Source organism: Podarcis pityusensis (assembly GCF_964106645.2).
Source record: "Podarcis pityusensis genome assembly, chromosome: 3".
NCBI lineage: Eukaryota > Metazoa > Chordata > Lepidosauria > Squamata > Lacertidae > Podarcis > Podarcis pityusensis.
Genome location: NC_138026.1, coordinates 3,014,527 through 3,037,458, shown reverse-complemented (window position 1 = coordinate 3,037,458; position 22,932 = coordinate 3,014,527). Strand labels below are relative to the sequence as shown.

At 44.3% G+C, this 22,932-nt stretch overlaps 1 protein-coding gene and 1 long non-coding RNA gene across 2 annotated transcripts; one reads left to right on the top strand and one right to left on the bottom strand.

Annotated features, from left to right (window-relative positions):
• Nucleotides 1-4,211: 4,211 nt before the first annotated feature.
• TMEM17 (transmembrane protein 17) lies at nucleotides 4,212-13,139 on the bottom strand. The gene is made up of 4 exons (XM_080997499.1): nucleotides 12,961-13,139; nucleotides 10,796-10,899; nucleotides 8,562-8,675; nucleotides 4,212-5,077 (listed from the first exon to the last, which is right to left on the bottom strand). The coding sequence occupies exons 1-4, from the start codon at nucleotides 13,067-13,069 to the stop codon at nucleotides 4,724-4,726; spliced, it is 681 nt and encodes a 226-aa protein (XP_080853625.1). The 5' UTR covers nucleotides 13,070-13,139; the 3' UTR covers nucleotides 4,212-4,723.
• Nucleotides 9,193-12,655, top strand: LOC308472524. The gene is made up of 3 exons (XR_013983551.1): nucleotides 9,193-9,326; nucleotides 9,930-10,693; nucleotides 12,000-12,655. It is a non-coding gene; the product is annotated as an uncharacterized lncRNA (long non-coding RNA).
• Nucleotides 13,140-22,932: the final 9,793 nt, after the last annotated feature.

The following is a 22,932-nucleotide window of genomic DNA, read 5'->3' as shown; positions in this document are numbered from 1 at the left end:
CTTTGCATCTCCATCAGGATGCTGGCCTGGACAGAACTGTGTCTACATTCATTCATTCATTCATTCATTCATTGGTGTGGGGGGAACTGTCTAGAAAAAATGGCCTGTAGGCACCAGGTCTAAAGGTGTTGAAGCACAGGATGACCAGGTGAGACATGTTTAGGTTCTGGAACTCAGAGCATAATGTCTGGCCTCTCATTACAATGTGCCTTATATCTCCTACATTCCTTAGTTGGTATTTTGTCATTTGACAAAACCAGGTCAAAATACTAACTATAAAATTAATTTTTTACAAGCAAAATGAGCACATAGTACATCAAATGTGTGACCTTAGCAAACAATGGATACATATACTAAAAACAAAAACAAAAATCAATTTATCCCATGATTTACATAGGTCATATTCACGTGGTTAGCAACTTGGTCCTAAACATAGTTCCCTCCGAAGTAAGGTGCTAAGTTTAATGGGTCTTCCCTTCTAGAGAGACTTCCCTCTGGGACTGCACCCTGGGACTTACTAAGTTTTGTCCAGTGTAATTTCAGTTTCAATTTACTTTTCCAGAAAACTTCATAACCCTTTCAAGGATTCTTTTTTAAATATATTTTATGGCTGTTTTCAATCTTGGCTTATCTCTGTCATATTTCATGCTCTATTCCACTTGGGGAGGTAGGATTCAATATTGAAGAACAAAGTAATCCAGGGCTTTTCTTCATTTCAGTCTTTTACATACACGGCGCAGGTTCAATCCTGTTGCATTTGACTTATTCTGACTGCTACCAAACTAACCCTTTTTGTGCCTTCTTTTCACTCTTTCTTGTAATTTTCTTTACCCCCTCCCTTTAATTTTGTCCATTTTGCATCCCCAGTCAAGCCCCTAGTGTGAATTTCACCTCCTCTAAGAGGTTTTCTACATCCCTTTATGCTTTTTCATCCAAGCTGATAGTCCAAAACACTAAGACACGCCAGAGGTTAGCATCAAACCTTCACAGCATTCATTTTTCTCATCAGCTGGATAGAAATTCAGCATTTTCCAATAAAAGGCTATGTCCCTTGAAGATTGATAAGAGAGAATAGAAAATCAGCCTGTAAATGTGCCATACCAATAAAACACTATCTTCTGAAACTCTCCCCCATAATGCTAATCTCCTGACTAGAATCTCATAACAACTATGTGGAATAAAATAAATACATTCCCTGGGGGTAAAAATAAATAAATGAACTAACCACATCATTATCTATTTAAGAGGAAGAAAAGACCTGAAAGAGCCCTGTTGGCATCCTTGCACAGAATATAGCACTATTTGAAACTGTACAAGACCACCAGTACTGTCATAAAACAAAACCTAGGTATATCACAGGCATGCTAATTACATAGAATTAGGTATTTCTTATGTAAATTTGTCTTGAAAAAGCTGGAAAATGTAAATAGGTGCCAGCTCTGCTCTGCTAAATTAATCTGAAACAATAAATGCAAGGTGGACATCAGTGTCAAGCATTTAATGAACCCTAATTATGAAGTCTAAAGCTTTATAATTAAAAGCAATTCTAGAAACACAAGCATCTGAGCAAGCTATTGGGTGATCTCTCTGGGAACGTGGACTCTCTCCATGACACCTACCCAGAATTGTGGGTATGCAAGAGAGCAGGAGAGACAGGGTAGCACTGAACCTCCGCTTTCCACAAGACTTTACCGGCAGTGGATTTCTGAGCAGCTGTAATGATTTCATGGTTACCACTGCAAAGCAGGCCCTGAGAGAGCTGTATCGTTAGAGCCAGTGGTGGTGTCACAAAATACACATTTTATAGGCTTGTGACAGCATTTCTTAAACTGTGTTGCACTGTTGGATCACTATTCCATCATGTTTGTGTTACAACCAATTCTGAAAAGCTGAGAGTGGGAGAAAACACTTTTGAGATGGATGGAATTGTGTAGTATATGAGTAAAGGTAAAGGTAAAGGGCCCCCTGACCATTAGGTCCAGTCGTGACCGACTCTGGGGTTGCGGCACTCATCTCACTCTATAGGCTGAGGGATCCGGTGTACAGCTTCCGGGTCATGTGGCCAGCATGACTAAGCCGCTTCTGGCGAACCAGAGCAGCGCACAGAAACGCCATTTACCTTCCCGCTGGAGTGGTACCTATTTATCTACTTGCACTTTGACGTGCTTTCGAACTGCTAGGTTGACAGGAGAAGGGACCGAGCAATGAGGCTCACCCCATCGCAGGGATTCAAACTGCCAACCTTCTGAGCAAGTCCTAGGCTCTGTGGTTTAACCCACAGTGCCACCCGCGTCCCAGTATATGGGTAGGAGAGCACACAAAAAATCCCCATCTTACAACTAATGCGCCCCTTTGGTTTCAGATAGTACATGGGTAGAAGACTCTAAAAAGCCAGGGAGCTGAGTCAATTTCACCCCAGTGCCTCGCGGGGCCAATGTAGCTTTGGCACGCCGGGCACTGGCAGCAGAGTCAGGTGAAGGCAAGTCCCACCCATGATATACCGCAAGGTAAAGGCACCATCACACTCTGGCCCTCAAACCAGGCCTAATGGTGGTTTCATTTATCACAAGTAACATATTACGATTAAGTCTGGAAGAGTATCCTTGATTCTCACCAAACTCAGCCTCCTTGGAAGCTTTTGCTCTAGGAGGCTTAGTTTGGTCAGAATCAAGTATACACTTCCAGTCTTAATGCTAAATGCATTACTTCTGGTAAATGAGCCACCATAGCTGCTAGAGGGCTGTGGAAATTTGTGTCCCAGGCTATTTAGACTTGTCTACCCATGTACTGGGACGCGGGTGGCGCTGTGGGTAAAAGCCTCAGCGCCTAGGGCTTGCCGATCGAAAGGTTGGCGGTTCGAATCCCTGCGGCGGGGTGCGCTCCCATTGCTCGGTCCCAGCGCCTGCCAACCTAGCAGTTCGAAAGCACCTCCGGGTGGAAGTAGATAAATAGGGACCGCTTACTAGCGGGAAGGTAAACGGCGTTTCCATGTGCTGCGCTGGCTCGCCAGATGCAGCTTGTCACGCTAGCCACGTGACCCGGAAGTGTCTCCGGACAGCGCTGGCCCCCGGCCTCTTGAGTGAGATGGGCGCACAACCCTAGAGTCTGTCAAGACTGGCCCATACGGGCAGGGGTACCTTTACCTTTACTTTACCCATGTACTAGGGACGCAGGTGACGCTGTGGTCTAAACCACTGAGCCTCTTGGGGTTGCCGATCAGAAGGTCAACGGTTCGAATCCCCGCAATAGGGTGAGCTCCCTTTACTTGGTCCCTGCTCCTGCTAACCTAGCAGTTCGAAAGCATGCCAAAAAGTGCAAGTAGATAAATAGGTACCACTCCGGCGGGAAGGTAAACAACGTTTCCATGCGCTGCTCTGGTTTCGCCAGAAGCGGCTTAGTCATGCTGGCCACATGACCCGGAAAAACTGTCTGCGGACAAATGTTGGCTCCCTCGGCCAGTAAAGCAAGATGAGCAGCACAGCCCTGAGTCGTTCGCAACTGGACTTAACTGTCAAGGGTCTTTTACCTATGTACTATCTGAAACCAAAGGGGCACATTGGTTGCCAGAAGTGAAATATATTGGCATTATTATTATTATTATTATTATTATTACTTATTCCCCAGCCACTTTGGGCACCTTCCAACAGATTATTAAAATACAATAATCTATTAAACATTAAAAGCTTCCCTACCCCACTAATATATTTATGGGTAAATTTGTATTCTAGAGCATGTGCCATAAGCACCATCCCCTCTGGTCACTTCTTTCTAAGAGAGAATGAAGGACACACATGCTCTACTTTTCCAATGGACCTGGACAGAAGCTGGATCCAGTAGAATTGATACGAGCCTTAAAATTCAAATAAAGTTGAGAGCGGAAGTGGGGAACAGCTTCAGTCTTCCTCCTCCAGTTTCAAGGGCTTGGCCACTACTGTTGAAACTTTTAGCCTTGGATGTAGATTGTAATGTAGTATCTGTGGATCTTGCACACTTTCATGGCTTTGTCTTCCTATGTACTGTAATCATGGAACTATCTCAAAATGAAACTCTCCTTCAGGTAAGTCCATCAGGCAATTCTGTTTTGGGTTATAGAAAGAAGGTCATAGAGGAGCAATACACATTGGAAGAGCTATGGCTATCACTTGCAAAGTATCATTCAGCGGGGAATGCTAGCTTGCCATAGCCAATTGCAGTAAAATATTTCAATAGAATATATTAACACCAATTTATTTTTACAAAATATTCCTTTGCAACAGTTATTGAAATATTAAGAAAACACATTTAAAAATTAAGCAAAGTATAAAAACATAAAGACTTTTAGAAGTCCAAAACAACTGTGAATCTGAGGGCTACTGCTGATATAACATTTTTCCTTCACTGAAAAATGTCTAAAGAGGAATACATGCTAAAGCGTTACAGGGGAAGGCACATCCATGTGGATAACACAAGATACAATTGGAAAGATTGTGTAGAAAGCTAACCTCATGAATCATGCCTGCAAAATACATGCAGGTTTTACATTCCAGTGTCACATTTTTCCTGTGTTAGTATTTTTTATCACAACAGAATTGGCTCACAGTGAAGACACTGGTGGTAATGCTCATCTTACAGGTTCCTAGCAGAAGAGTAGCTTTTTTGTTATCTGGAACAAGTTCAGATTCTCAGAAACCCAAATAATTAAGGCAACAGGAACCAAGGAAGATGGGCAGGTGGCTGTTCTGCATCAAGCCCTCACGGCAGATGTCCAACTAGAACTTGTTGAGCGAATTTCCTCCACACGTGGCCTCATATCCCATGGAGCCTCCACTCTCATTTTATGCCAGCTTAGGTTATCAGAGCGGAAATGACGATCTAGCTGGTCAAACTCATGAAGACGGAAGCGATTTGCCAGTTGGTTCACCATTCTTCTGAGGGCAATGAATGCAGTAACAACCTGGAAGACAAGGAAGACTACAAAGACGATATTCACTGCTCGCTCCAAGGGCTGGATTTTCAGACCTCCATTTAAAAGCAGGAAGAGAATTAAGGGCAGTTGTAAAAGGAGACTCAGGAGCCAAAAGCCAGCTAGTTCAGGAACCTATTAAAGGCAAAAAAATAAAGGGGGGGGGTTGTATCAATATACTAACCTCCTGGCAGCATGACGACTCAGTAGTAGAAAATTTATTGGTCAGACTTTCTAACACCTGTGTCCAAAGTGTAAACACTGAGAAACTAAGAGCCACAGAGATTTCATTAAACAGCTTTTCGACTTCTGCGGATTTTCTGCTTCTGTTGTTGTGGCTGCAGCTTTCAAGAGAACCCTGCCAACGAAGTGACTTTTCACTCAGACCCAACCCCACCAGACTTTTCACTCAGACATCTCAGCCAGATGTCATTTTGCTGACAGGGGGAACAGAATACAAACAGGACTGGGGAGAGCCGGGGGAAGCGAGGGAGTGCTAGTTTGTGTCTCTTCAACAGGAAGCATTGCCCTTTAGCTGCCCTGGACAGCAGCAGAGGACAAATTGTATTGCTCACATTCTCACCTGTCTCCCCCTACACTGGTAGGAAAGAGGGTCACAGTTGCAGCAGCAGGTTCTGACCTTACAGCATTTTTCAGGATAAAGAGGTAGGATTTACACAGGCAACAAAAGTCAGAATGAAGAGACCATGATTAGGAGAAGGAAGTGGGTGGGGTGGAGAAACCCACTAGCACCCCAATCCTAAACATGTAGCGCATAATCCAATCAGAGGTGTACACAGGCTTCCTTGCGCCCTTGCCCTCCTCCCCGCCATCCCTGTGTGCCTCGCCCAGCTGCCCAGAGCAGCGGAAGAGCAGCTTGGAGAGCGTGCCGAGGGACAGACAGGCTCCTAGCCAGTCTCAGTCAGAGTTGAGAGGTGTGGTTTTTGTGCCCCCCGGGCCTGAGCCCTTGGCGGGGCCCAACCTAACCAACCCCTAGGTACGCCCCTTAATCCAATACAGACTGAAACACGGAAGCAAATAGCACGGTGGGGCAGAGCTGCTTACCTGAGCTCCTGGTAGGTGAGATGCTGCTGCATACAGGGAAGGGGCGGGGAGCGTGTGGTGGTGGAAACACACTGGATTGAACTGGTCACTGCATTTGCAGTGTTCTGACCTTGCCACTGTCTCGCTCCTCTCAATAAGCAGCAGTGCCTCACCTGCATGGAGGCCAAGTAAGTGCCTCTGACCCACCATGCTGTCTACTATTGCTTAAGCACCTGAAATCAACATGCTTATAATAATAATAATAATTATTATTTGTACCCCGCCCATCTGGCTGAGTTTCCCCAGCCACTCTGGGCGGCTTCCATAGAAACCAAAAAACACTAAAATATCATACATTAAAAACTTCCCTGAACAGGGCTGCCTTAAGATGTCTTCTGAATGTCAGGTAGTTGTTTATCGTTTTGACATCTGATGGGAGGGCGTTCCACAAGGCGGGTGCCACCACTGAGAAGGCCCTCTGCCTGGTTCCTTGTAGCTTTGCTTCTCGCAGTGAGGGAACCGCCAGAAGGCCCTCAGCACTGGACCTCAGCATCCAGGCAGAACGATGGGGGTGGAGACGCTCCTTCAGGTATACTGGACTGAGGCCGTTTATGGCTTTAAAGGTCAACACCAGCACTTTGAATTGTGCTCGGAAACGTACTGGGAGCCAATGTAGGTCTTTCAATACCAGTGTTATGTGGTCTCGGCGGCCGCCCCCAGTCACCAGTCTAGCTGCCGCATTCTGGATTAGTTGTAGTTTCCGAGTCACCTTCAAAGGTAACCCCACGTAGAGTGCATTGCAGTAGTCCAAGCGGGAGATAACTAGAGCATGCACCACTCTGGCGAGACAGTCCGCGGGCAGGTAGGGTCTCAGCCTGCGTACCAGGTGGAGTTGGTAGACAGCTGCCCTGGACACAGAATTGACCTGCGCCTCCATGGACAGCTGTGAGTCCAAAATGACTCCCAGGCTGCGCACCTGGTCCTTCAGGGGCACAGCTACCCTATTCAGGACCAGGGAGTCCTCCACACCAGCCCGCCCCCTGTCCCCCAAAAACAGTACTTCTGTCTTGTCAGGATTCAATTTCAATCCATTAGCCGCCATCCATCCTCCAACCGCCTCCAGGCACTCACACAGGACCTTCACCGCCTTCACTGGTTCTGATTTGAAAGAGAGATAGAGCTGGGTATCATCTGCATACTGATGGACACCCAGTCCAAACCCCCTGATGATCTCTCCCAGCGGCTTCATATAGATGTTAAAAAGCATGGGGGAGAGGACGGAACCCTGAGGCACCCCACAAGTGAGGGCCCAGGGGTCTGAACACTCATCCCCCACCACCACTTTCTGAACACGGCCCAGGAGGAAGGAGCAAAACCACTGTATAACAGTGCCCCCAGCTCCCAGCCCCTCTAGACGGTCCAGAAGGATGTTATGGTCAATTGTATCAAAGGCCGCTGAGAGATCCAGCAGAACTAGGAAACAGCTCTCACCTTTGTCCCTAGCTCGCCGGAGATCATCAACCAGCGCGCCCAAGGCAGTTTCAGTCCCATGATGAGGCCTGAACCCTGACTGCTTAAGCATCTTGTGTGTAACATTTTTTCAGTAGCTAGGAAAACACGCTCTGCACATACTCAGGAGCATTTCTTTCATTTCTTACTAATCCATGCAACTGCAAGGCTAAAACCTTAATCAGATTAAGCACTGAATAGAATTTTAGAATGTTGGAATTGCAGACAGCATGTTAGGCTGATCCACCATGCGCTTCTGTGCTTGTTTATTCATAAGTAAATCTCACTGTATTTAATGGGATTATTCCTAGGTAAACGTGTATAGGAAAAGTGCAGCCCCAAAGTCTTAACCTTATTCTTTGTTAGACAGATACACGTCAGTTCCATTTCCTTCCAGATCCACATTATATCCCAGGTTGTTTTTTTTTTTACATTTCATTCCAGAATGGCATTTACTAATACTAGCACTGTGTTTTTTTAATACTTAACATTTCTGTAGCGTATTTCAAGTACTCAAAGTGCTTCACATACTGTTTTTCAACTCTTACAACGGCCCTGTGTGGCCAATAGCATTCTTTACTCCATGCTGCTTTCCCTGACCCATTAAGACGAGACCTGTTTTATGTGTTTGAATGCATCAATTCCTCTTTTATTTTTTAAAATGCTTTTATATTACTGCTTATTGGTTTTACAGTATGCTGCATTTTTGTTTTACCATTGTGCACCACTTAAGAGACTTTTAAAATATTCCATTTTAAAATATTTCAGAAGAGGGTAGGAACTTCCCTCTGCAGTGGTTCACTGAGACTACCTACTAAGCTGCTTCCCGGCTTTCACACTTTGTCTTGGCCACTGCTCTACAGAAGCTCCTCCATACAAATGTCTACAAAAAAACCATGTATGCGACTAACCAGCATGTCTGTGTGGTATCTTATCTTCAGGACTGAGTCCAGCTACTAAATGTGTTGGGGGAAGGCTGTAACCTAAGAAAGGTTATTCAATATTAATAATCTATTAGTCTGAGATAACTGCTACTGAATTCCTCATGGGTGTGAGGCAAACTTACCTTCTCCTGCAAATTCCCCATGTATCCTAGGTACAAGCGGATCATTTCAATCAGAGAGGTTAATATAATGACTGTCACCAAGATGAACTTGTAGTAGTCTGGTAAGACTGGATACTAAAATTGAGAAATGACAAAAAATGACAAAAAATTAAATACAGACATACCTCGTTTTGTTGCGCTTCGCATTACTGCACTTCACAGATAATTGTGTTTTTTACAAATTGAAGGTTTGTGGCAACCCTGCATCAAACAAGTCTACTGGCGCCATTTTTCCAACAGCATGCGCTCACTTTGTGTCTCTGCGTCACATTAATTAAGGTTGCAGGGCCGTCTTAAGCATATCCGCCGCCATGGTGCAAAGATCCCTCTGGCGCCCCACCCCCGTTTCCCAGAGTTGTCAATCTTTTCCCAAGCCTCTGCGGGGGCCTGGGAAGGAAGCTGCACGCACGACAGCCATATAGTTGGCAGGGCGCAGCTTCCATCCTAAGCCTCTGCAGGGATTGCTCTCCTCCTAAGAGGGCCTAGGAAGGAAGCTGCACGCCTGCCACCCATATGGTTGACGGGGCGCAGCTGGCGGGCGTGCAGAGGGAAAGGGGAGGCCGCCGGCAAAGCCACACAGCTCCCCCACTCGTTGTGTGACTCACTTTATTGAAATATTTGCTTTATGGCAGTAGTCTGGAACTGAACCCACAATATCTCTGAGGTATGCCTGTACTACCATTGGCCAATTGACTGTCATATTCTTGGAATCCATACTATACTGATGTAGGAGGTGAGGACAGGTGACCCCACCTAGGCCCGAAGTCACCCCCCACCAAAGCAGGCTCAAAGCTTCTCAAAGCTTTTCAAAATAATTTTTCTCAGCACCTAAAAGGCATTAGCTAAGCATCAGAAACATTTCGCTCTGCTGTAACAAAGGTCGCTTCTCAGGCTATAGTTGACCTTGCCAAACAGTACATTTGACTTGCAACTTTCTTTCCGGGAACTATGCCAGAACAAGAGATTGAAACATATCTGAACACTCTGAAACCCCTTGGCTTCTCACTCCCCCCTTTCCTGGGAAGGGCGCCAAGAGTCCACAATAGTCCCAAGACAGCTTTCTGTTCATGCTCAGAGGAATTCATGGGGCAGGACTCTGGAAGAAGGAGGAGAAAAGGGGGAGGGAACTGGAAGGGTATATATGCTTGTGCACATGACTGTGAACTCGTGCATGCTTTTTGTGAGTTATCACACTTGCTCCTTCATGGATAGTAGAAATAAAGCTTTTTCTCTGAAACTATTCCTTGAGTGTCTGTTGACTCCCACTTCCCTTTCTCGGGCACAATATTTTTCCCACCCGAGGGCAAAGCCTCATAAGGCTACACTGAGAATCTAACTGTGTCCCCCCCCCAAAAAAAACACAACTTGCCTGCTTATGTTATAAACCTGTCTGCAAGTGTCACTTGACCACAGCCATTTCATTAGGTTACAGCAGGGGAGGGAGAGAAGGAATGGAGAGCCATCTCTGCTGAGAAGTCAGGCCCCTCCCTCTTATCAGCTGTCACCTGACTGGCAGCAGTCATTACACCAGGCTGCAGCAGAGGAAAGGGATGGAGGGTCACTCCATCAATGCAGCTGAGACCATTAACTGTTATCTCCTTGAACTTTTCCACTCTGGCTGGTCATTAGAAGACCTTATAACTAGGAACCTATAACAGAGTTTGCTTATCAGGCACGTCCAAAGTCCGGTTTGGGGGCCTAATCTGTCCCCCTGGTCGGTTTAATCCAGCTCCTGTGGCAGTTTATTTCCTGGGGTAAAATCATAAAAAAAAAGCTCAACAACTTCAATCCTAAACAAAGCTCAACAATTTTGGTTGGCTCTTTGGTTGGCCCTCATGTCCCTTCACTTCACTTCACCAAATCTGGCCCTCTTTGAAAAAAGTTTGGCCACCACTTATTTCATCCTCCCTCCTTATCTCTTTTTCCGTTGTGTGATTGTTCTTTAGACTATAAACATTAGGACTGCCTTGTTTGCGCTGATAGGCAAACTGTTTTGCGAGCTTTTTCTGGCTGAAGAGTGGGATACAAAATTCTTTAAATAAGCACCACTCAGAACATTCTCAATCTTATTATAGAAGTACGGCTATTACAAGGTATGTAGATGCACCATTACTAGTCTCTCTCTTGCAGAGTTTGTACAGAACAACAGCAGATGCAATAGGATTATAAGAGTACCAATTGTCTTCTGAACTCACCTTCAGCTGCAGCATCACTATACTGCTGACCCACCAAAATGGGAAAAAGCAGAGGTTGAAATAGAGGGACATCTGCAAGGGCAAACTGGAGACGATTTCATTATCTGGAGAGACAGAGGAAAGAACCCACCAGCCACTTCAGACGTTTTCCCTTCTATATGTTGAAGGCTACAACTTTTTGCACAGTTACTTTGAAGTAAAATATCCATAGGTTTCAGGTGAATGAGATGCTTCTGAAAAAAGCACAGTTCTAAGAGACATGCTTGAACTTCTAAGCCCAAATAATCCGTTCTTTCTTTTTTTGTTTTATGTTGTTTTGTTTTTTATTTAGATTAATCTGTTTTTATTGCTGAAAAGTTTCAATACAATTTTTTTTTTTAAGGAAGTAATGGTACCACTCTATTCTATCTTGTTCAAACCACATATCGAGTACTGTGTACAGTTCTGGGTACCACAATTTAAGAAGCATATTGACAAGCTGGAATGTGTGCAGAGGAGGGTGGCCAAGATGATCAAGGGTCTGAAAACCAAGACTTATGAGGAGCAGTTGAGGGAGTTTGGTATGTTTAGCCTGGATAAGAGGTGACTAAGAGCCATATTCAAATATCAAAAGGCTGTCACATGAAAGATGGAGCAAGCTTTTCCCCCCGGCTCTGGAGGGTAGGACTGGAACAAATGGCTTCAAGTTACAAGAAAAGAGATTCCAACTCAACATCAGGAAGAACTTTCTGACAGTAAGAACTGTTCTATCAGTGGAGCAGACTCCCTCGGAAGGTGGTGGATTCTCCTTCCTTGGAGGTTTTTAAGCAGATGTTGGATGGCCATCTGTCAGGGATGCTTTAGTTGAGATTCCTCCATTGTAGGGGGTTGGACTAGATCAAGTACAGACAAACTAGGCCCACCAGATGTTTTGAGACTACAATTCCCACCATCCCTGACCACTGGTCCTGTTAGCTAGGGATGATGGGAGTTGTAGTCCCAAAACATCTGGAGGGCCGAGTTTGCCAATGTCTGGATTAGAAGATCCTCAGAGTTCCTTCCAATTCTATGACTTATAGAAATCTTTTTCAGTTCCTTCAGGAAATAAGCCATTATTTCTCAGTTGATTCTGGAGTTCTTGCCTCAGCAAACGTCTTGCAAGCTATTTCATGTTTTCATAGTGTCAAAAATACTACTTCCTGACATCTGCCTTGTTTCTTTTCAGCTTTCATTTACACCACACTGTTCCATCCCCTGGGTTCATTACAGAATTTGACATGAGATTCCTGCATTGCAAGGGGTTGGAGGAGATGACCCTCGATGTTCCTTACATCTCTATGATTCTGCGATTCAGAAAAATTTAAATAAACATTTGGATGCGATGGAATTTTAAAAAGCATATTATATGCCTCATGCTAGTAACATTCAAAATTACACAAGTTGCTACCCGCTTTTACAAAAGCTCCTGAGAAAGCCACACGTTTTTGCAGAGTTGAAGTGGACAGTGGCCTGAAACGAAGAACCCATTTCCACTAGGAGCTGCTGCTTCTTTGGTGTGTTTTATTGATTTTCAGTTACAAATGAATTAGATATAAAGTAGAGAAAAAATAGTAACAGCAACAATAACAGCTGCAGGTTGGTGTAGAGCCATCACAAAAAGTGAAAATGTAACAAAAGCAATCCCAGATGAGGTTCATTGGAAGTATAGTCAGATGAAAGTGTCATTCCACAACGTTCCCTGTGTTGCTGGTGGATGGAGGCCGTGCATATCCAATAAAAGGCGGTCACGTTGTATAAAAGCTTGTGTTTATCTTTCCCGTATGGTGCTCTTGTTGTAGTAAGGCCATTAGTTTATCCGTAAGTATGGAGTCCCATATCTACGACAGGCAAGCTTCGAAGAGATTTATAGTGAGTCCTCCAAAACCTGGCAATTATTAATGTGGCAGCAGTTAACAAATGAATAATAAGGTCTTTATTAGGCATTCCTTGGTCTGGGAGGAGCCCCTGATCTTGCATTCACTGCAAACCCCCGCACTCTCCACTGCAGCTGCAACAGCCCAGGGTTCTGCACCGCCTCCCCGCCGCCCGGCGCCCTGCCATCGCGACTCCGGGCACCCGACCACGTGACGGCGCCGCCGCCGCCATCTTCCTAGCTGGCCCCTGCGGCGCCCTCGCCCGCCACTCACCCGGCACGCTGTCGGCGGCGCTGCTCCCGGGTCCGGTCCGGTTGTTGTCCGTGAAGACAGTCCGGCTGAAGGAGCTCAGCCGCCTCCTCACGGGCTCCGGCAGAGACATCAGCGCGCGCCGGCGGCGGCCTCCGCTCGTTGCTACGGCAACTAGACGCCGCCCGGCGCTCCGTGCGCAGCCGCGGCGCCGCCTCTTCAGATGCGCCCCAAGAGGTGCGCGGGAAACGGAGTCCGCGCGACTCGGCACTTCGGGTTCGTCCACGCAGCGGCCCCAGCAGGTTGTGGGTCGGGGGAATCGGTGGAGTAAAATAAAAGGCACGCGTGTACCGATGCGCGCCTCCCCCTTGACAGGGGAGGGGGAGAAAGGTGGAGGGGAAGAAGGGACCTGAGGAGGCTGTTTTGCTTCCATTTAGGCTCCCGCAGCAAGAAGGTGCCTTTTGCAAACGCCTCCAGCCTCTTCACTCCGAGCAACGCTGTGCAGCTGGCAGAATCTGAACCCGCATCTCCCTCCCTCTGCCTGGGATTTTGCAAACGATTTAGGGTTGCAGCTCTGGGAAAGCCAACTCGGGCATCTCAAGGAAACAGGAAACTACCCCTGGGTTATTCTTCAGCAGCAATTTAGTAGTACAGTACAGTGGTACCTCGCAAGACGAATGCCTCGCAAGACGGAAAACTCGCAAAACGTCTTGCAAGTTTGTTTCCTTTTGCTTAAAACCGTGAATACAGTTGCGACTTGACTTCGAGGAGCAACTCATAGCACGCGGTGTGGTAGCCTTTTTTGAGGTTTTTGAAGACTCTGGTGATTTTTGAAGCTTTTCCAAAACTTTTCCGACACCGTGCTTCGCAAGACGAAAAAAACCGCAAGACGAAAAAACTCGCGGAACGAATTAATTTCGTCTTGCGAGGCACCACTGTATATTATATTGTTATATATTTATTTATAGCCTGCCTTTTTCTCTGACAGAGCGTGGGCCCTCCGCGCACCACAGTCTAGGGCCGGGGAGGCGCAGGGAAGCTGCCCCCGGCCCGCCCGTCCTCCCGAGGGGGGCTGCTTCAGACACCCTGAGGCCGGGCAGCTTTCCGCTTACCCCCCCCCTTTCTCCAGGGAAACCCCCTTTTCACCGCTGAACTGGAGCAAATGTCATTTCGCTGAAAATCCGAAACTGGATCTTGAAAACTGGAATGGGACGTTGACTTCAATTCAGCGGTAAAGAGCGGGTTTTCCTGGGGGGAAGTGGTGGGGCAAAGGGAAGTGCGGAGCAGCAGGGACAGTCCCCGGCACCAAGAGAGGGAATCCGGAATTAAACTGCCCCAAGTGGTATTGAAAAACAGGATGGTCCTGTGGTGGTGCTCTCCGTACACAGTTTTAGCTAGTGCTTTTTTATTAAAAAAAATGTTTAGGAGTACTGTACTGTCATTTTGACTCAAGAAAATCACCATTTTATAGTTGAAATCGGTGGCGGGGGGGGGAATACATTAAATGGACAAAAGTACAAAGATTCACAAAATGTTTAGGGGTATCTGTCCCCCCCCCAGTTCCAGCCAGACATCTTGACTGTTCTATTTTTTTAAAAATTAATTTTTATTAATAGGCCAATCAAATCACATTATTTCCAAATCACATTAGTTCCAAATTATACAGCCAGATTTTTAAATTTTTATTGGGGGCACCCATACTTCAAGCTCCGAAAGGGGTCCAAACATCACTCATGTTGCTGCTTTAATTAAACAGTTCTATCCAGTTCTGTCCAGATAGTCTCTTTGTTACTTTCCTCATCTTGTTGTTGTTGTCATATATTCCTTTCTTTGCGATCTCTGATAATCTTCACAAGCGGGTTGAAAACAAACATCCTCTGTGTGGGTTTTACACTCTCCAAAAATCATATCACATAAAGGACAGACGCCATTTCCACACCTCCGTAAAGAATTTTCCCTCAGTCTGTCCGTTGATTTCTCCAGGCTTGCCAAACATATCTCAGAGGGCTCTGCCAGGTCAGTATCACATTCCGATAACCATACATTCACATTCCAATGACCCTGGTCCTCCTCCCCCTCATCCTTCTTAGGCAAGTCTGTCTTAGCGAGACGCCATTTGAAACTGCGTCATAAAACTTTCCTCCGTTCCCCGATGTTTCTACCAGTCCTCTGTTTGATCAGTAATTCATTCCACACAGTTCTTAAAATCCTGCTTGTGATTAATAAAATGCAACGATTCTTCTCTCTGGAGGGGAGGGTTATTAATACTCACATAAGGCAAAAAAAGAAAAGTTTTTTCGTCCCCCCCCTTTCCGTTTCACTCCAACATACCAGTCTTTTAATGATGATTCATCACTTGATTTATTTGTCCAGCCCGTCGCTCCGCTCACAGAGATCCGTTAATCAGCAGTCTTTACTCCCAATCTTCACTTGATGTATGTCCATTAGCTTCTTTCCAATTATATATTTCCAATTATATCTTTCGAGCTAATGCGAACCAGTGCGCGATTAGAGACAGCGTCAGAGGAGACTGGCCTCACTTGAGGGCTTCGTGCCAAGTGCCCACACCCCCTTCTTTCGAGTCCGGGTGTGAATTATGGACACAGCTGGCAAGGCAGTCCCCCCCATCTCCTTGGGGGGGGGTAAGGGAGGCTGCATACTCCCCATATCAGCCTCTTAATTACCTCGTGTGGGTCGGAGAGATGTTATTGTTGGCCATCTTCCAATGTGCCCCCTGATGGGCCATCGACATCTTGATTGTTCTAGCTGTAATGAGGTCCACAGAGCATGTCACTCAGGGGCTCACCCAAGACAATTTTGCCAGAAGGGCAGTGGCGGGGAAGGGTCAACTGTGTTATAAAAAACCTTCCAGTGGAGGCAACCACAGAAAATACCCCGGCCTGCTCCAGTTAGACATTACATCTCACCCAATTCTGGGCCAACTGACAGAACCCACCCTGTGAGGAAGGAAAATGTGAGGGAATCAGGCACAGATAACACTGGGGATTGTTGCAGTCTCCCGGGTCTTAGTTCAACACTTTTACCACTACACCATGCAGTCTTTGTTATTTTGACTTGAGCTTTTAAGAGTGTGTGGGACAATCTTAGCTGTAATCCTGTACACAATTTACTGGGAGTAAGTCCCACTGCACACTGTGGTGTTTACCTTCGAGTAGAGATGTATGAGACTGCACCATTCATTACTCAAAGCCAACTGTTTTTATTTCTCCTCATGCATACACTTTGTAAGTAAAACAAAAGCCACTGAAAGGCTACCATGGTTTTAAATCAGAGGTACTGTAATCTTTATGTATCTACAATGGTTCAGCTAAGCTGCCTGGTAGATGCTGGCCAAACTCCTGTGGATTTTTTGGCAGCAACACTGAGCCATAAACTATATGCACTATAGCTTAGGAAAGTCCAGATCAAGTCTCAGCAGTTTTTAAGTGAGCAAATGTTCACTTAAGCTAAGCATATCCAAGCCTGTGGTTTAGTGTTCTACCAGAATCACTATTATGAGTTACAGATAGGTAGCCGTGTTGGTCTGCCATAGTCAAAACAAAAAAATTCCTTCCAGTAGCACCTTAAAGACCAACTAAGTTAGTTCTTGGTATGAAGAACTAACTTAGTTGGTCTTTAAGGTGCTACTGGAAGGAATTTTTTTGTTTTGACTATTATGAGGCTACTTGATTTGCCTTTCTGGAGATGGCCAGCCCTATTACTGGACAAATTGTGATTTTGTTCAGAGTGTTCTGAACCTTCCTTAGAATAAAAAGAACAGAAGGTGAGAGCTGAAGTTGGAGAGAGGAGCCAAAAAGCTTGTTCAGACCTGCTTGTCATAGAATGATACAACTGTACAGTTGGAAGGGACCCTGAGAGTCATCTAGCCCAATGCAGGAATCTCAACTAAAGCATCCATGACAGATGGCCATCCAACCGCTGCTTAAAAACCTCTAAGCAAAGAAAGTCCACAATCTCCTGAGGGAGACCATTCCACTGTTGAACAGCTCTTACCTTCTTACTGTCAGAAAGGTCTTCCTGATGCTTAGTCGGAATCTCCTTTCATGTAACTTGATAGGCTGGTTCAGGTCCTAGCCTCTGGAGCAGGAGAAAACAAACTTGCTCCCTCTTCCATGTGATAGCCCTTGAGATATTTGAAGATGGCTCTCCTATCTCCTCTCCATCTCCTCTTTTGTAGGCTAAACATACTAAACTCCCTCAACCTCATATGGCTTGGTTTTCAGACCCTTGATCATCTCTTCTGCACACGTTCCAGCTTGTCAATATTCTCCAGATGTTGTCTGGCCAAGGCAGAATACAGTGGTACTATGACTTCTGTGTGTAAAATGGATAAATGGATGTATTAGAAGGAGGCTTCTACAATATGGCATAAAATAATGGTTCATTTTCTTAAGCAGGATGCTAACTATGGAGGAACACTGGAAAGCAAAAATCATAGGTGTTAAAAAGATGTGGGGGATAGAAATCTCCGCACCTGTTGAAATCCCCTCTTCTACAAAAATGTTCAAGTAGGGAAGCCATATCTTCCCAAACCTCTTACCACACTGCTCCATAGTTACCAAAGTCTGACAGACATGGCCAGCCAACAATTATCATTGTTATTCTAATGCTTGTAGTTAAAAATAAAATAAGATGGTGCAATTAGCTTAACATCATACTGCCAGAATAATGTTAGGGAAGTTTTGTTAGGGAAGAATAATGTAAGGGAATGTTGGCTCACTGGACCCCTTGATAGCGTAATCCTTAAAGCACTTTGCCCATGCTAAGAACTTGTGAAGAGAATGGGCATAATGCCAGCAGCGTGTTTTGAAGATCAGTTCGTTAGACAATCTTCTATTTATGTCACTAACACTTTAACACCCACTGAATGTTTTGTCTGGCTCAGAAGAATTAGTACTACTGATTTAGAGCCCCTGTGTGTACACTGATTTGTTACACATAATAGCTAAGTGTCATACAACACATGCTACTTATCATGGTGTTGGCAAGCGGAAGTTCCCACTTGTTCTTGGTGAACTCAATATTATTGACTGGAGGGAGCTTGTGCATAAGTGTATTTATTTCACTGTTACTATCTAGTTAATACAAGCTTCAAATGTAGCTCTGTTATAACTGTCCATCTAGAATCCCTCTTAAGCAGTTGATTATGTGCTTGCAGAATTTTTGATTTGCTGTTATTTTTTTAAAGGCTTTTTAAAATAACACTGAAAACCCCCCACAAGGGTTTGCTGAGAGTTAACAATTTATGGTTGTTGAAAAATGCTTTCCATACTCAAAACAAAGAGCCATATCATTGTAAAGCATGATTATTATTATAATTCTAGGTCCATGCTGCTTCACAGGGATGAAAGATGCATAAGGCATTTTGACTGGAATTCAGAAGCCGCTCTCCTAGTGTTCCAGCTTTTCCTATGTTATGAATTATGCAGAATGCATTTTGGAAGCTAAGAGTTGAAGTATTGCATTTAACTGTCATTGTGTTGAGATTGCCTAGCAATATACATGGCCTTTAAAAGCCTGACTCTGAAATGACAGAACTGTGTATGATTAAAAACCATGAAACTGCAGGTGAAGCAGCATTGAATGTCTCTTAGGGACAAAAAAGATATGCAATGCTAAATGTGTCATTACCAAGCACATCAAAGTTTTAAACATTAAATAGCAGGTGCAAAGGCTTATTTTCCTCAGAACCGCAAAGTAGGGAATTGGCTTCCATGAACCTGATCCTAACCAACAGGGAAGAATTGGTTGATGAGGTGATGTGGATGTTGGAGAGAAATTCCTACTCCCTCGTAAAAATTTAAGTAAAGGACTCCTGGATGGTTAAGGCCAAGGCAACCAGCGTTTGTCCACAGCCAGCTTTCCAGGTCATGTGCCTAGCATGACTAAACCACTTCTTGTGTAATGGGACATCATGACAGAAACCAGAGCGCACGGAAACGCTGTTTACCTTCAACAAGTCTCCATCCGTTGGCAGTGAAACAAACAAACAGAGGTTCCAAACAACTTAAAAAGAAAGGTACAGTACTTGTTTTCCTTAGGAAAAGGAACATGTAAAGATGCAGGCTGTAAAATCTTCCTTTTGGAGAGATTCGGTTCATTTGGTTTTTCTTTGAAGCACAGAGAGAAAAAGACTGAGCGTGGTGGAGCAGAGCCTTTTGAGAGCCTGCTAAGCCACACCCACAAGTAAACTGAGTAGTGGGAACATTGGGTTTCATGATGAGAAAGAAAAACCCAAACGTAGTCAAACGTGCACTGGAAAACTTTCAAAAATATAGTGGCTTCGACAACTTAAATTTGCCTAACTCTGTGTTGGATTATGGCAAGTATCTTCTTTTTTCTCTCTGGCGATCACTTGTAGCTGAGTAAGATTCTCTTCCATGAACACGGTCTTAACAGTGAGTCCATAAGTGACTGGAGAACCTCCTCCTCTATGGCAAGTATACTTACCCTTCTGAAGGCTGTGCTTTATACATGAATAAAGTATTCAGTCCTTGTTTCAATTCACCTACTATATGCATAAGCCCACCTGTGTATAACTTTAGGCACCCATCTAGGCCATCATTCGGTGGTGTGCTAACATTACAAGCAAATGGGTCAACTTGGACCAAAGACTTAAACACGTTGACAGGCACAGCATGGGTAGGAACTATACATGTGTTCCATGTTATTCTAAAAATGAGCTCTGAGATCATTAATGAGAAGGCAATTGGTATATAACCAGTGCAATGCTGCAATTTATTTTTCTTGACAATTGACACAGAAGAAGCATATCCATTGCAATTTTTGCACATGGTGAATTTGAGGAAATTCTCTTTACTTTCTGACAGTGTGGAGTTAGAACAGCACTGTTTCTGGATTCCCTCACCCCTCCGCTAGAACAGTTGACAGATTATTGAGTTTCAAAAGACTCTCTCCTACACTTTGACCTTATGGCAGGATCTTGGCTGCCTTCATGAGCTATTGAATGCACAGATCCAGGACTTACTTTATAGCATTTATTTGGCTCACTAACTGTTACAGGCCACAACGGGAATCTAATGAGCAACACATACCAAATTCTTGGACAGAATGACCCATACCAAAAGAAAAAATGCTGTTACTATTTTTCTATATAACATCCAGATTGGGGAAAGGGACAGGGAGGTTAGTGTGGTTTATTTCTTTTCTTTAAGCAGAAAAAACTATGGGAGGCAGCAGTTAGGAGATAGTGGTTTCCACAGCCACAGTGCTGTGCTTCAGTGGTTTGTCTTCCTCCTCAGAGACACACTGCATTGTCTCTAAAAACAGACAGATGACAAGGAGAAAAAGAAGAAGAAGAAGAAGAAGAAGAAGAAGAAGACATCAAGGGATGTTTGTATGTAGATGGATTCTGATATTTTGTTCACAATTCCAATAATTTTGTAATTGGCAGTTTAAACACCAACAAAGGAAGAGCAAAACAAAATATACCTTCCCAACATAAAATAAGTACCTCATTTCCATTTTCTCTTCTAATCCCCTACCCAAGTTTACTACTGCAGGGTACTTACCAACCACTGAGAAAGTTTAAACCCAAATGGAATAGCACTTTATACTGTCAAGTTTCCAGTCACTGACTGTGGGTGAATTGGGGCTCTCAGTGACAACATCATGGAATGAACCTGTGGCTCTCCAGATGTTGGATACCACCACCCATCAGACCCAGCCAGCATAGCTATCTATGCCCTGTTGAGCTTGCTGGAAGAAAGCATAGCTCCTGTTAGAGGAATAAGTTATAAATAGGATGATCCTAGGGCTGCCAGATCTCCAGCATCCCAAAGCCAGGACTCAAGGGGTGGCATGTAGAGATGCCATGGGCTGCCAGCTCTCAAGAGAATTAAGATCAAAAGCCTCCTTTCTTAACTTAAGGATTATCAGGAGATAAGAGAACACGTTCATGATTGGCTGCAACATCGTCAATTAAATGAGGTTTTCAAAGAAGACAAGAAAGGATTTGGTTACACCATATCTAGATTTCAAAGAGAAATTGTAGATGATGATGATGATGATGATGATGATGATGGTGATGATAAATTTCTAAAGAAAAGGTATAATTTATTGTTAGAATGGGAGACTAAAGATGAAGAGGTCAAATCTATAATGATCAAATGGGCACAAGATAGTGGACATAATACACAAATGGAAGACTGGGAAAAACTATGGAAAGTTAATTTAAAATTTACTGGTTGTATATTGTTAAGAGAGAATTATATGATTGGATTTGCCAGCAGCATTAGTTAACAGTTCAGCCAAGACTGATTTAATGCTTGCTTAATCAGAAATTTGTCCACTACTTTTCTGCTGAAGAAACAGACCTTCCAAAAATTTACCTCTAAGGATCCTATCACATGACAGTTCAATTAGTTGTTGTTCTTTTTGTACAGACAACAACTAATTGAACTGTCATATGATAGGATCCTCAGAAGTAAATTTTTGGAAGTGAATTTATCTATTTATCTGAATTTTGGTTTCATGTTATCAAAATTTCTTGGTAGCCAAAATGGGCTTTATCATGATTCAAACTTTTAAAATATTCATAATCTATTATATCGAATGCTTTCACCATACCATAAAGGTTGGGAACCACTCATCTAATGTGGTAACATTTCAGATTGATGTATTAAACATCAAACAATTTGATCATTAACAAAAATGAATAGATTTGGGATGCCTGTATTGTGGAAGTGAAACTCATGCAAAGAATAGTGTGTTTTGGAATAACTGTCTTACACCTAAATGGTACGTGACTAGACATGGTGGAAAGAGTCTGTCTGCACCATCTATAGCTTGATGGCTGTGTGTTGCCATTCAAACCTCAGACTCATAAATCAAACCAAGTGTCTGCCTCCAGCATTGGTTTAGCAGCACCTCTGACATTAATTTGTAAGGCGGGGGGAGGAGTATTCTTAAAACTCAGGAAGGGAAAGGTATGGAATGTAGTGTGGAATGTGGTTTCGCCAGATCAAATCGTTGAAAATAAAATGTATTTTCTGGGTCTCAGGGATAGTTACAGAGTGGTTGAACACCCAGTACAATAACCCCACCCAATGACGGAGAAAGTGCATTAGAAAACCCATAGAAAAGATAAAAGCATAATGACTTTACAGTGAGAACATCTGCTGCTGCTGCTACTACTATTGTTACTGCACACATATACCGGTAATTTTCTTTCTCTCAAAGAGTTGTAACTAGGCCAAATTCACCCAAAATGTTTCCACCATTTTTAAAGCAATCATAGCTCTGAATCCATTAGTACATCAGGCATAGCACAGTAACAATTTTGCACTCTATGTATCCTTAAAGTGCAGTCGTACCTTGGTTCTCAAACGTAATCCATTCTGGAAGTCCATTCGATTCCCGAAACTGTTTGAAAACCAAGGCGCAGCTTCCGATTGGCTTCAGGAGCTTCCTGCACTCAAGCGGAAGCCATGTCAGATCTTCGGCTTCTGAAAAACGTTTGAAAACAGGAACACTTCTGGGTTTTCGGTGTTTGGGAGCCAAAACGTACAAGTATCACAGCATTTGGGAACCAAGGTATGACTGTATATGAAGTCACCGGCGGAGCTAGCTGATTGGGCACCCAGAGTGGCACACATGCGTGCACCTGGGGCGGGGCAATCGATGGGGCAGTGATCCGCCTGGGGGGCGATCAGTGTAGCAGTGATCCGCCCGGGGGGATTTTGTCACCCCTCTCAGGGATAACACCTGGGGCGAACTGCCCCCACCCTTCCTATGGCCCTGTATGAAGTTCTGTCTGCATGTCTGGCTTTCTTGCAAGTTCCTGTTACATGCAGAGAAAAGTGTGTGTGATATCACCATTATCTGTGTTTGGGAATTCATGTGATGCTAGTCCTTATTCCAGAAGAATTCGGCACATTTGTAGCCCTCGTACAACACAGCACAGGGAACAGGGGTGGATCTACTATGAAACTAATGAAGGGTCCCTAATCCTGG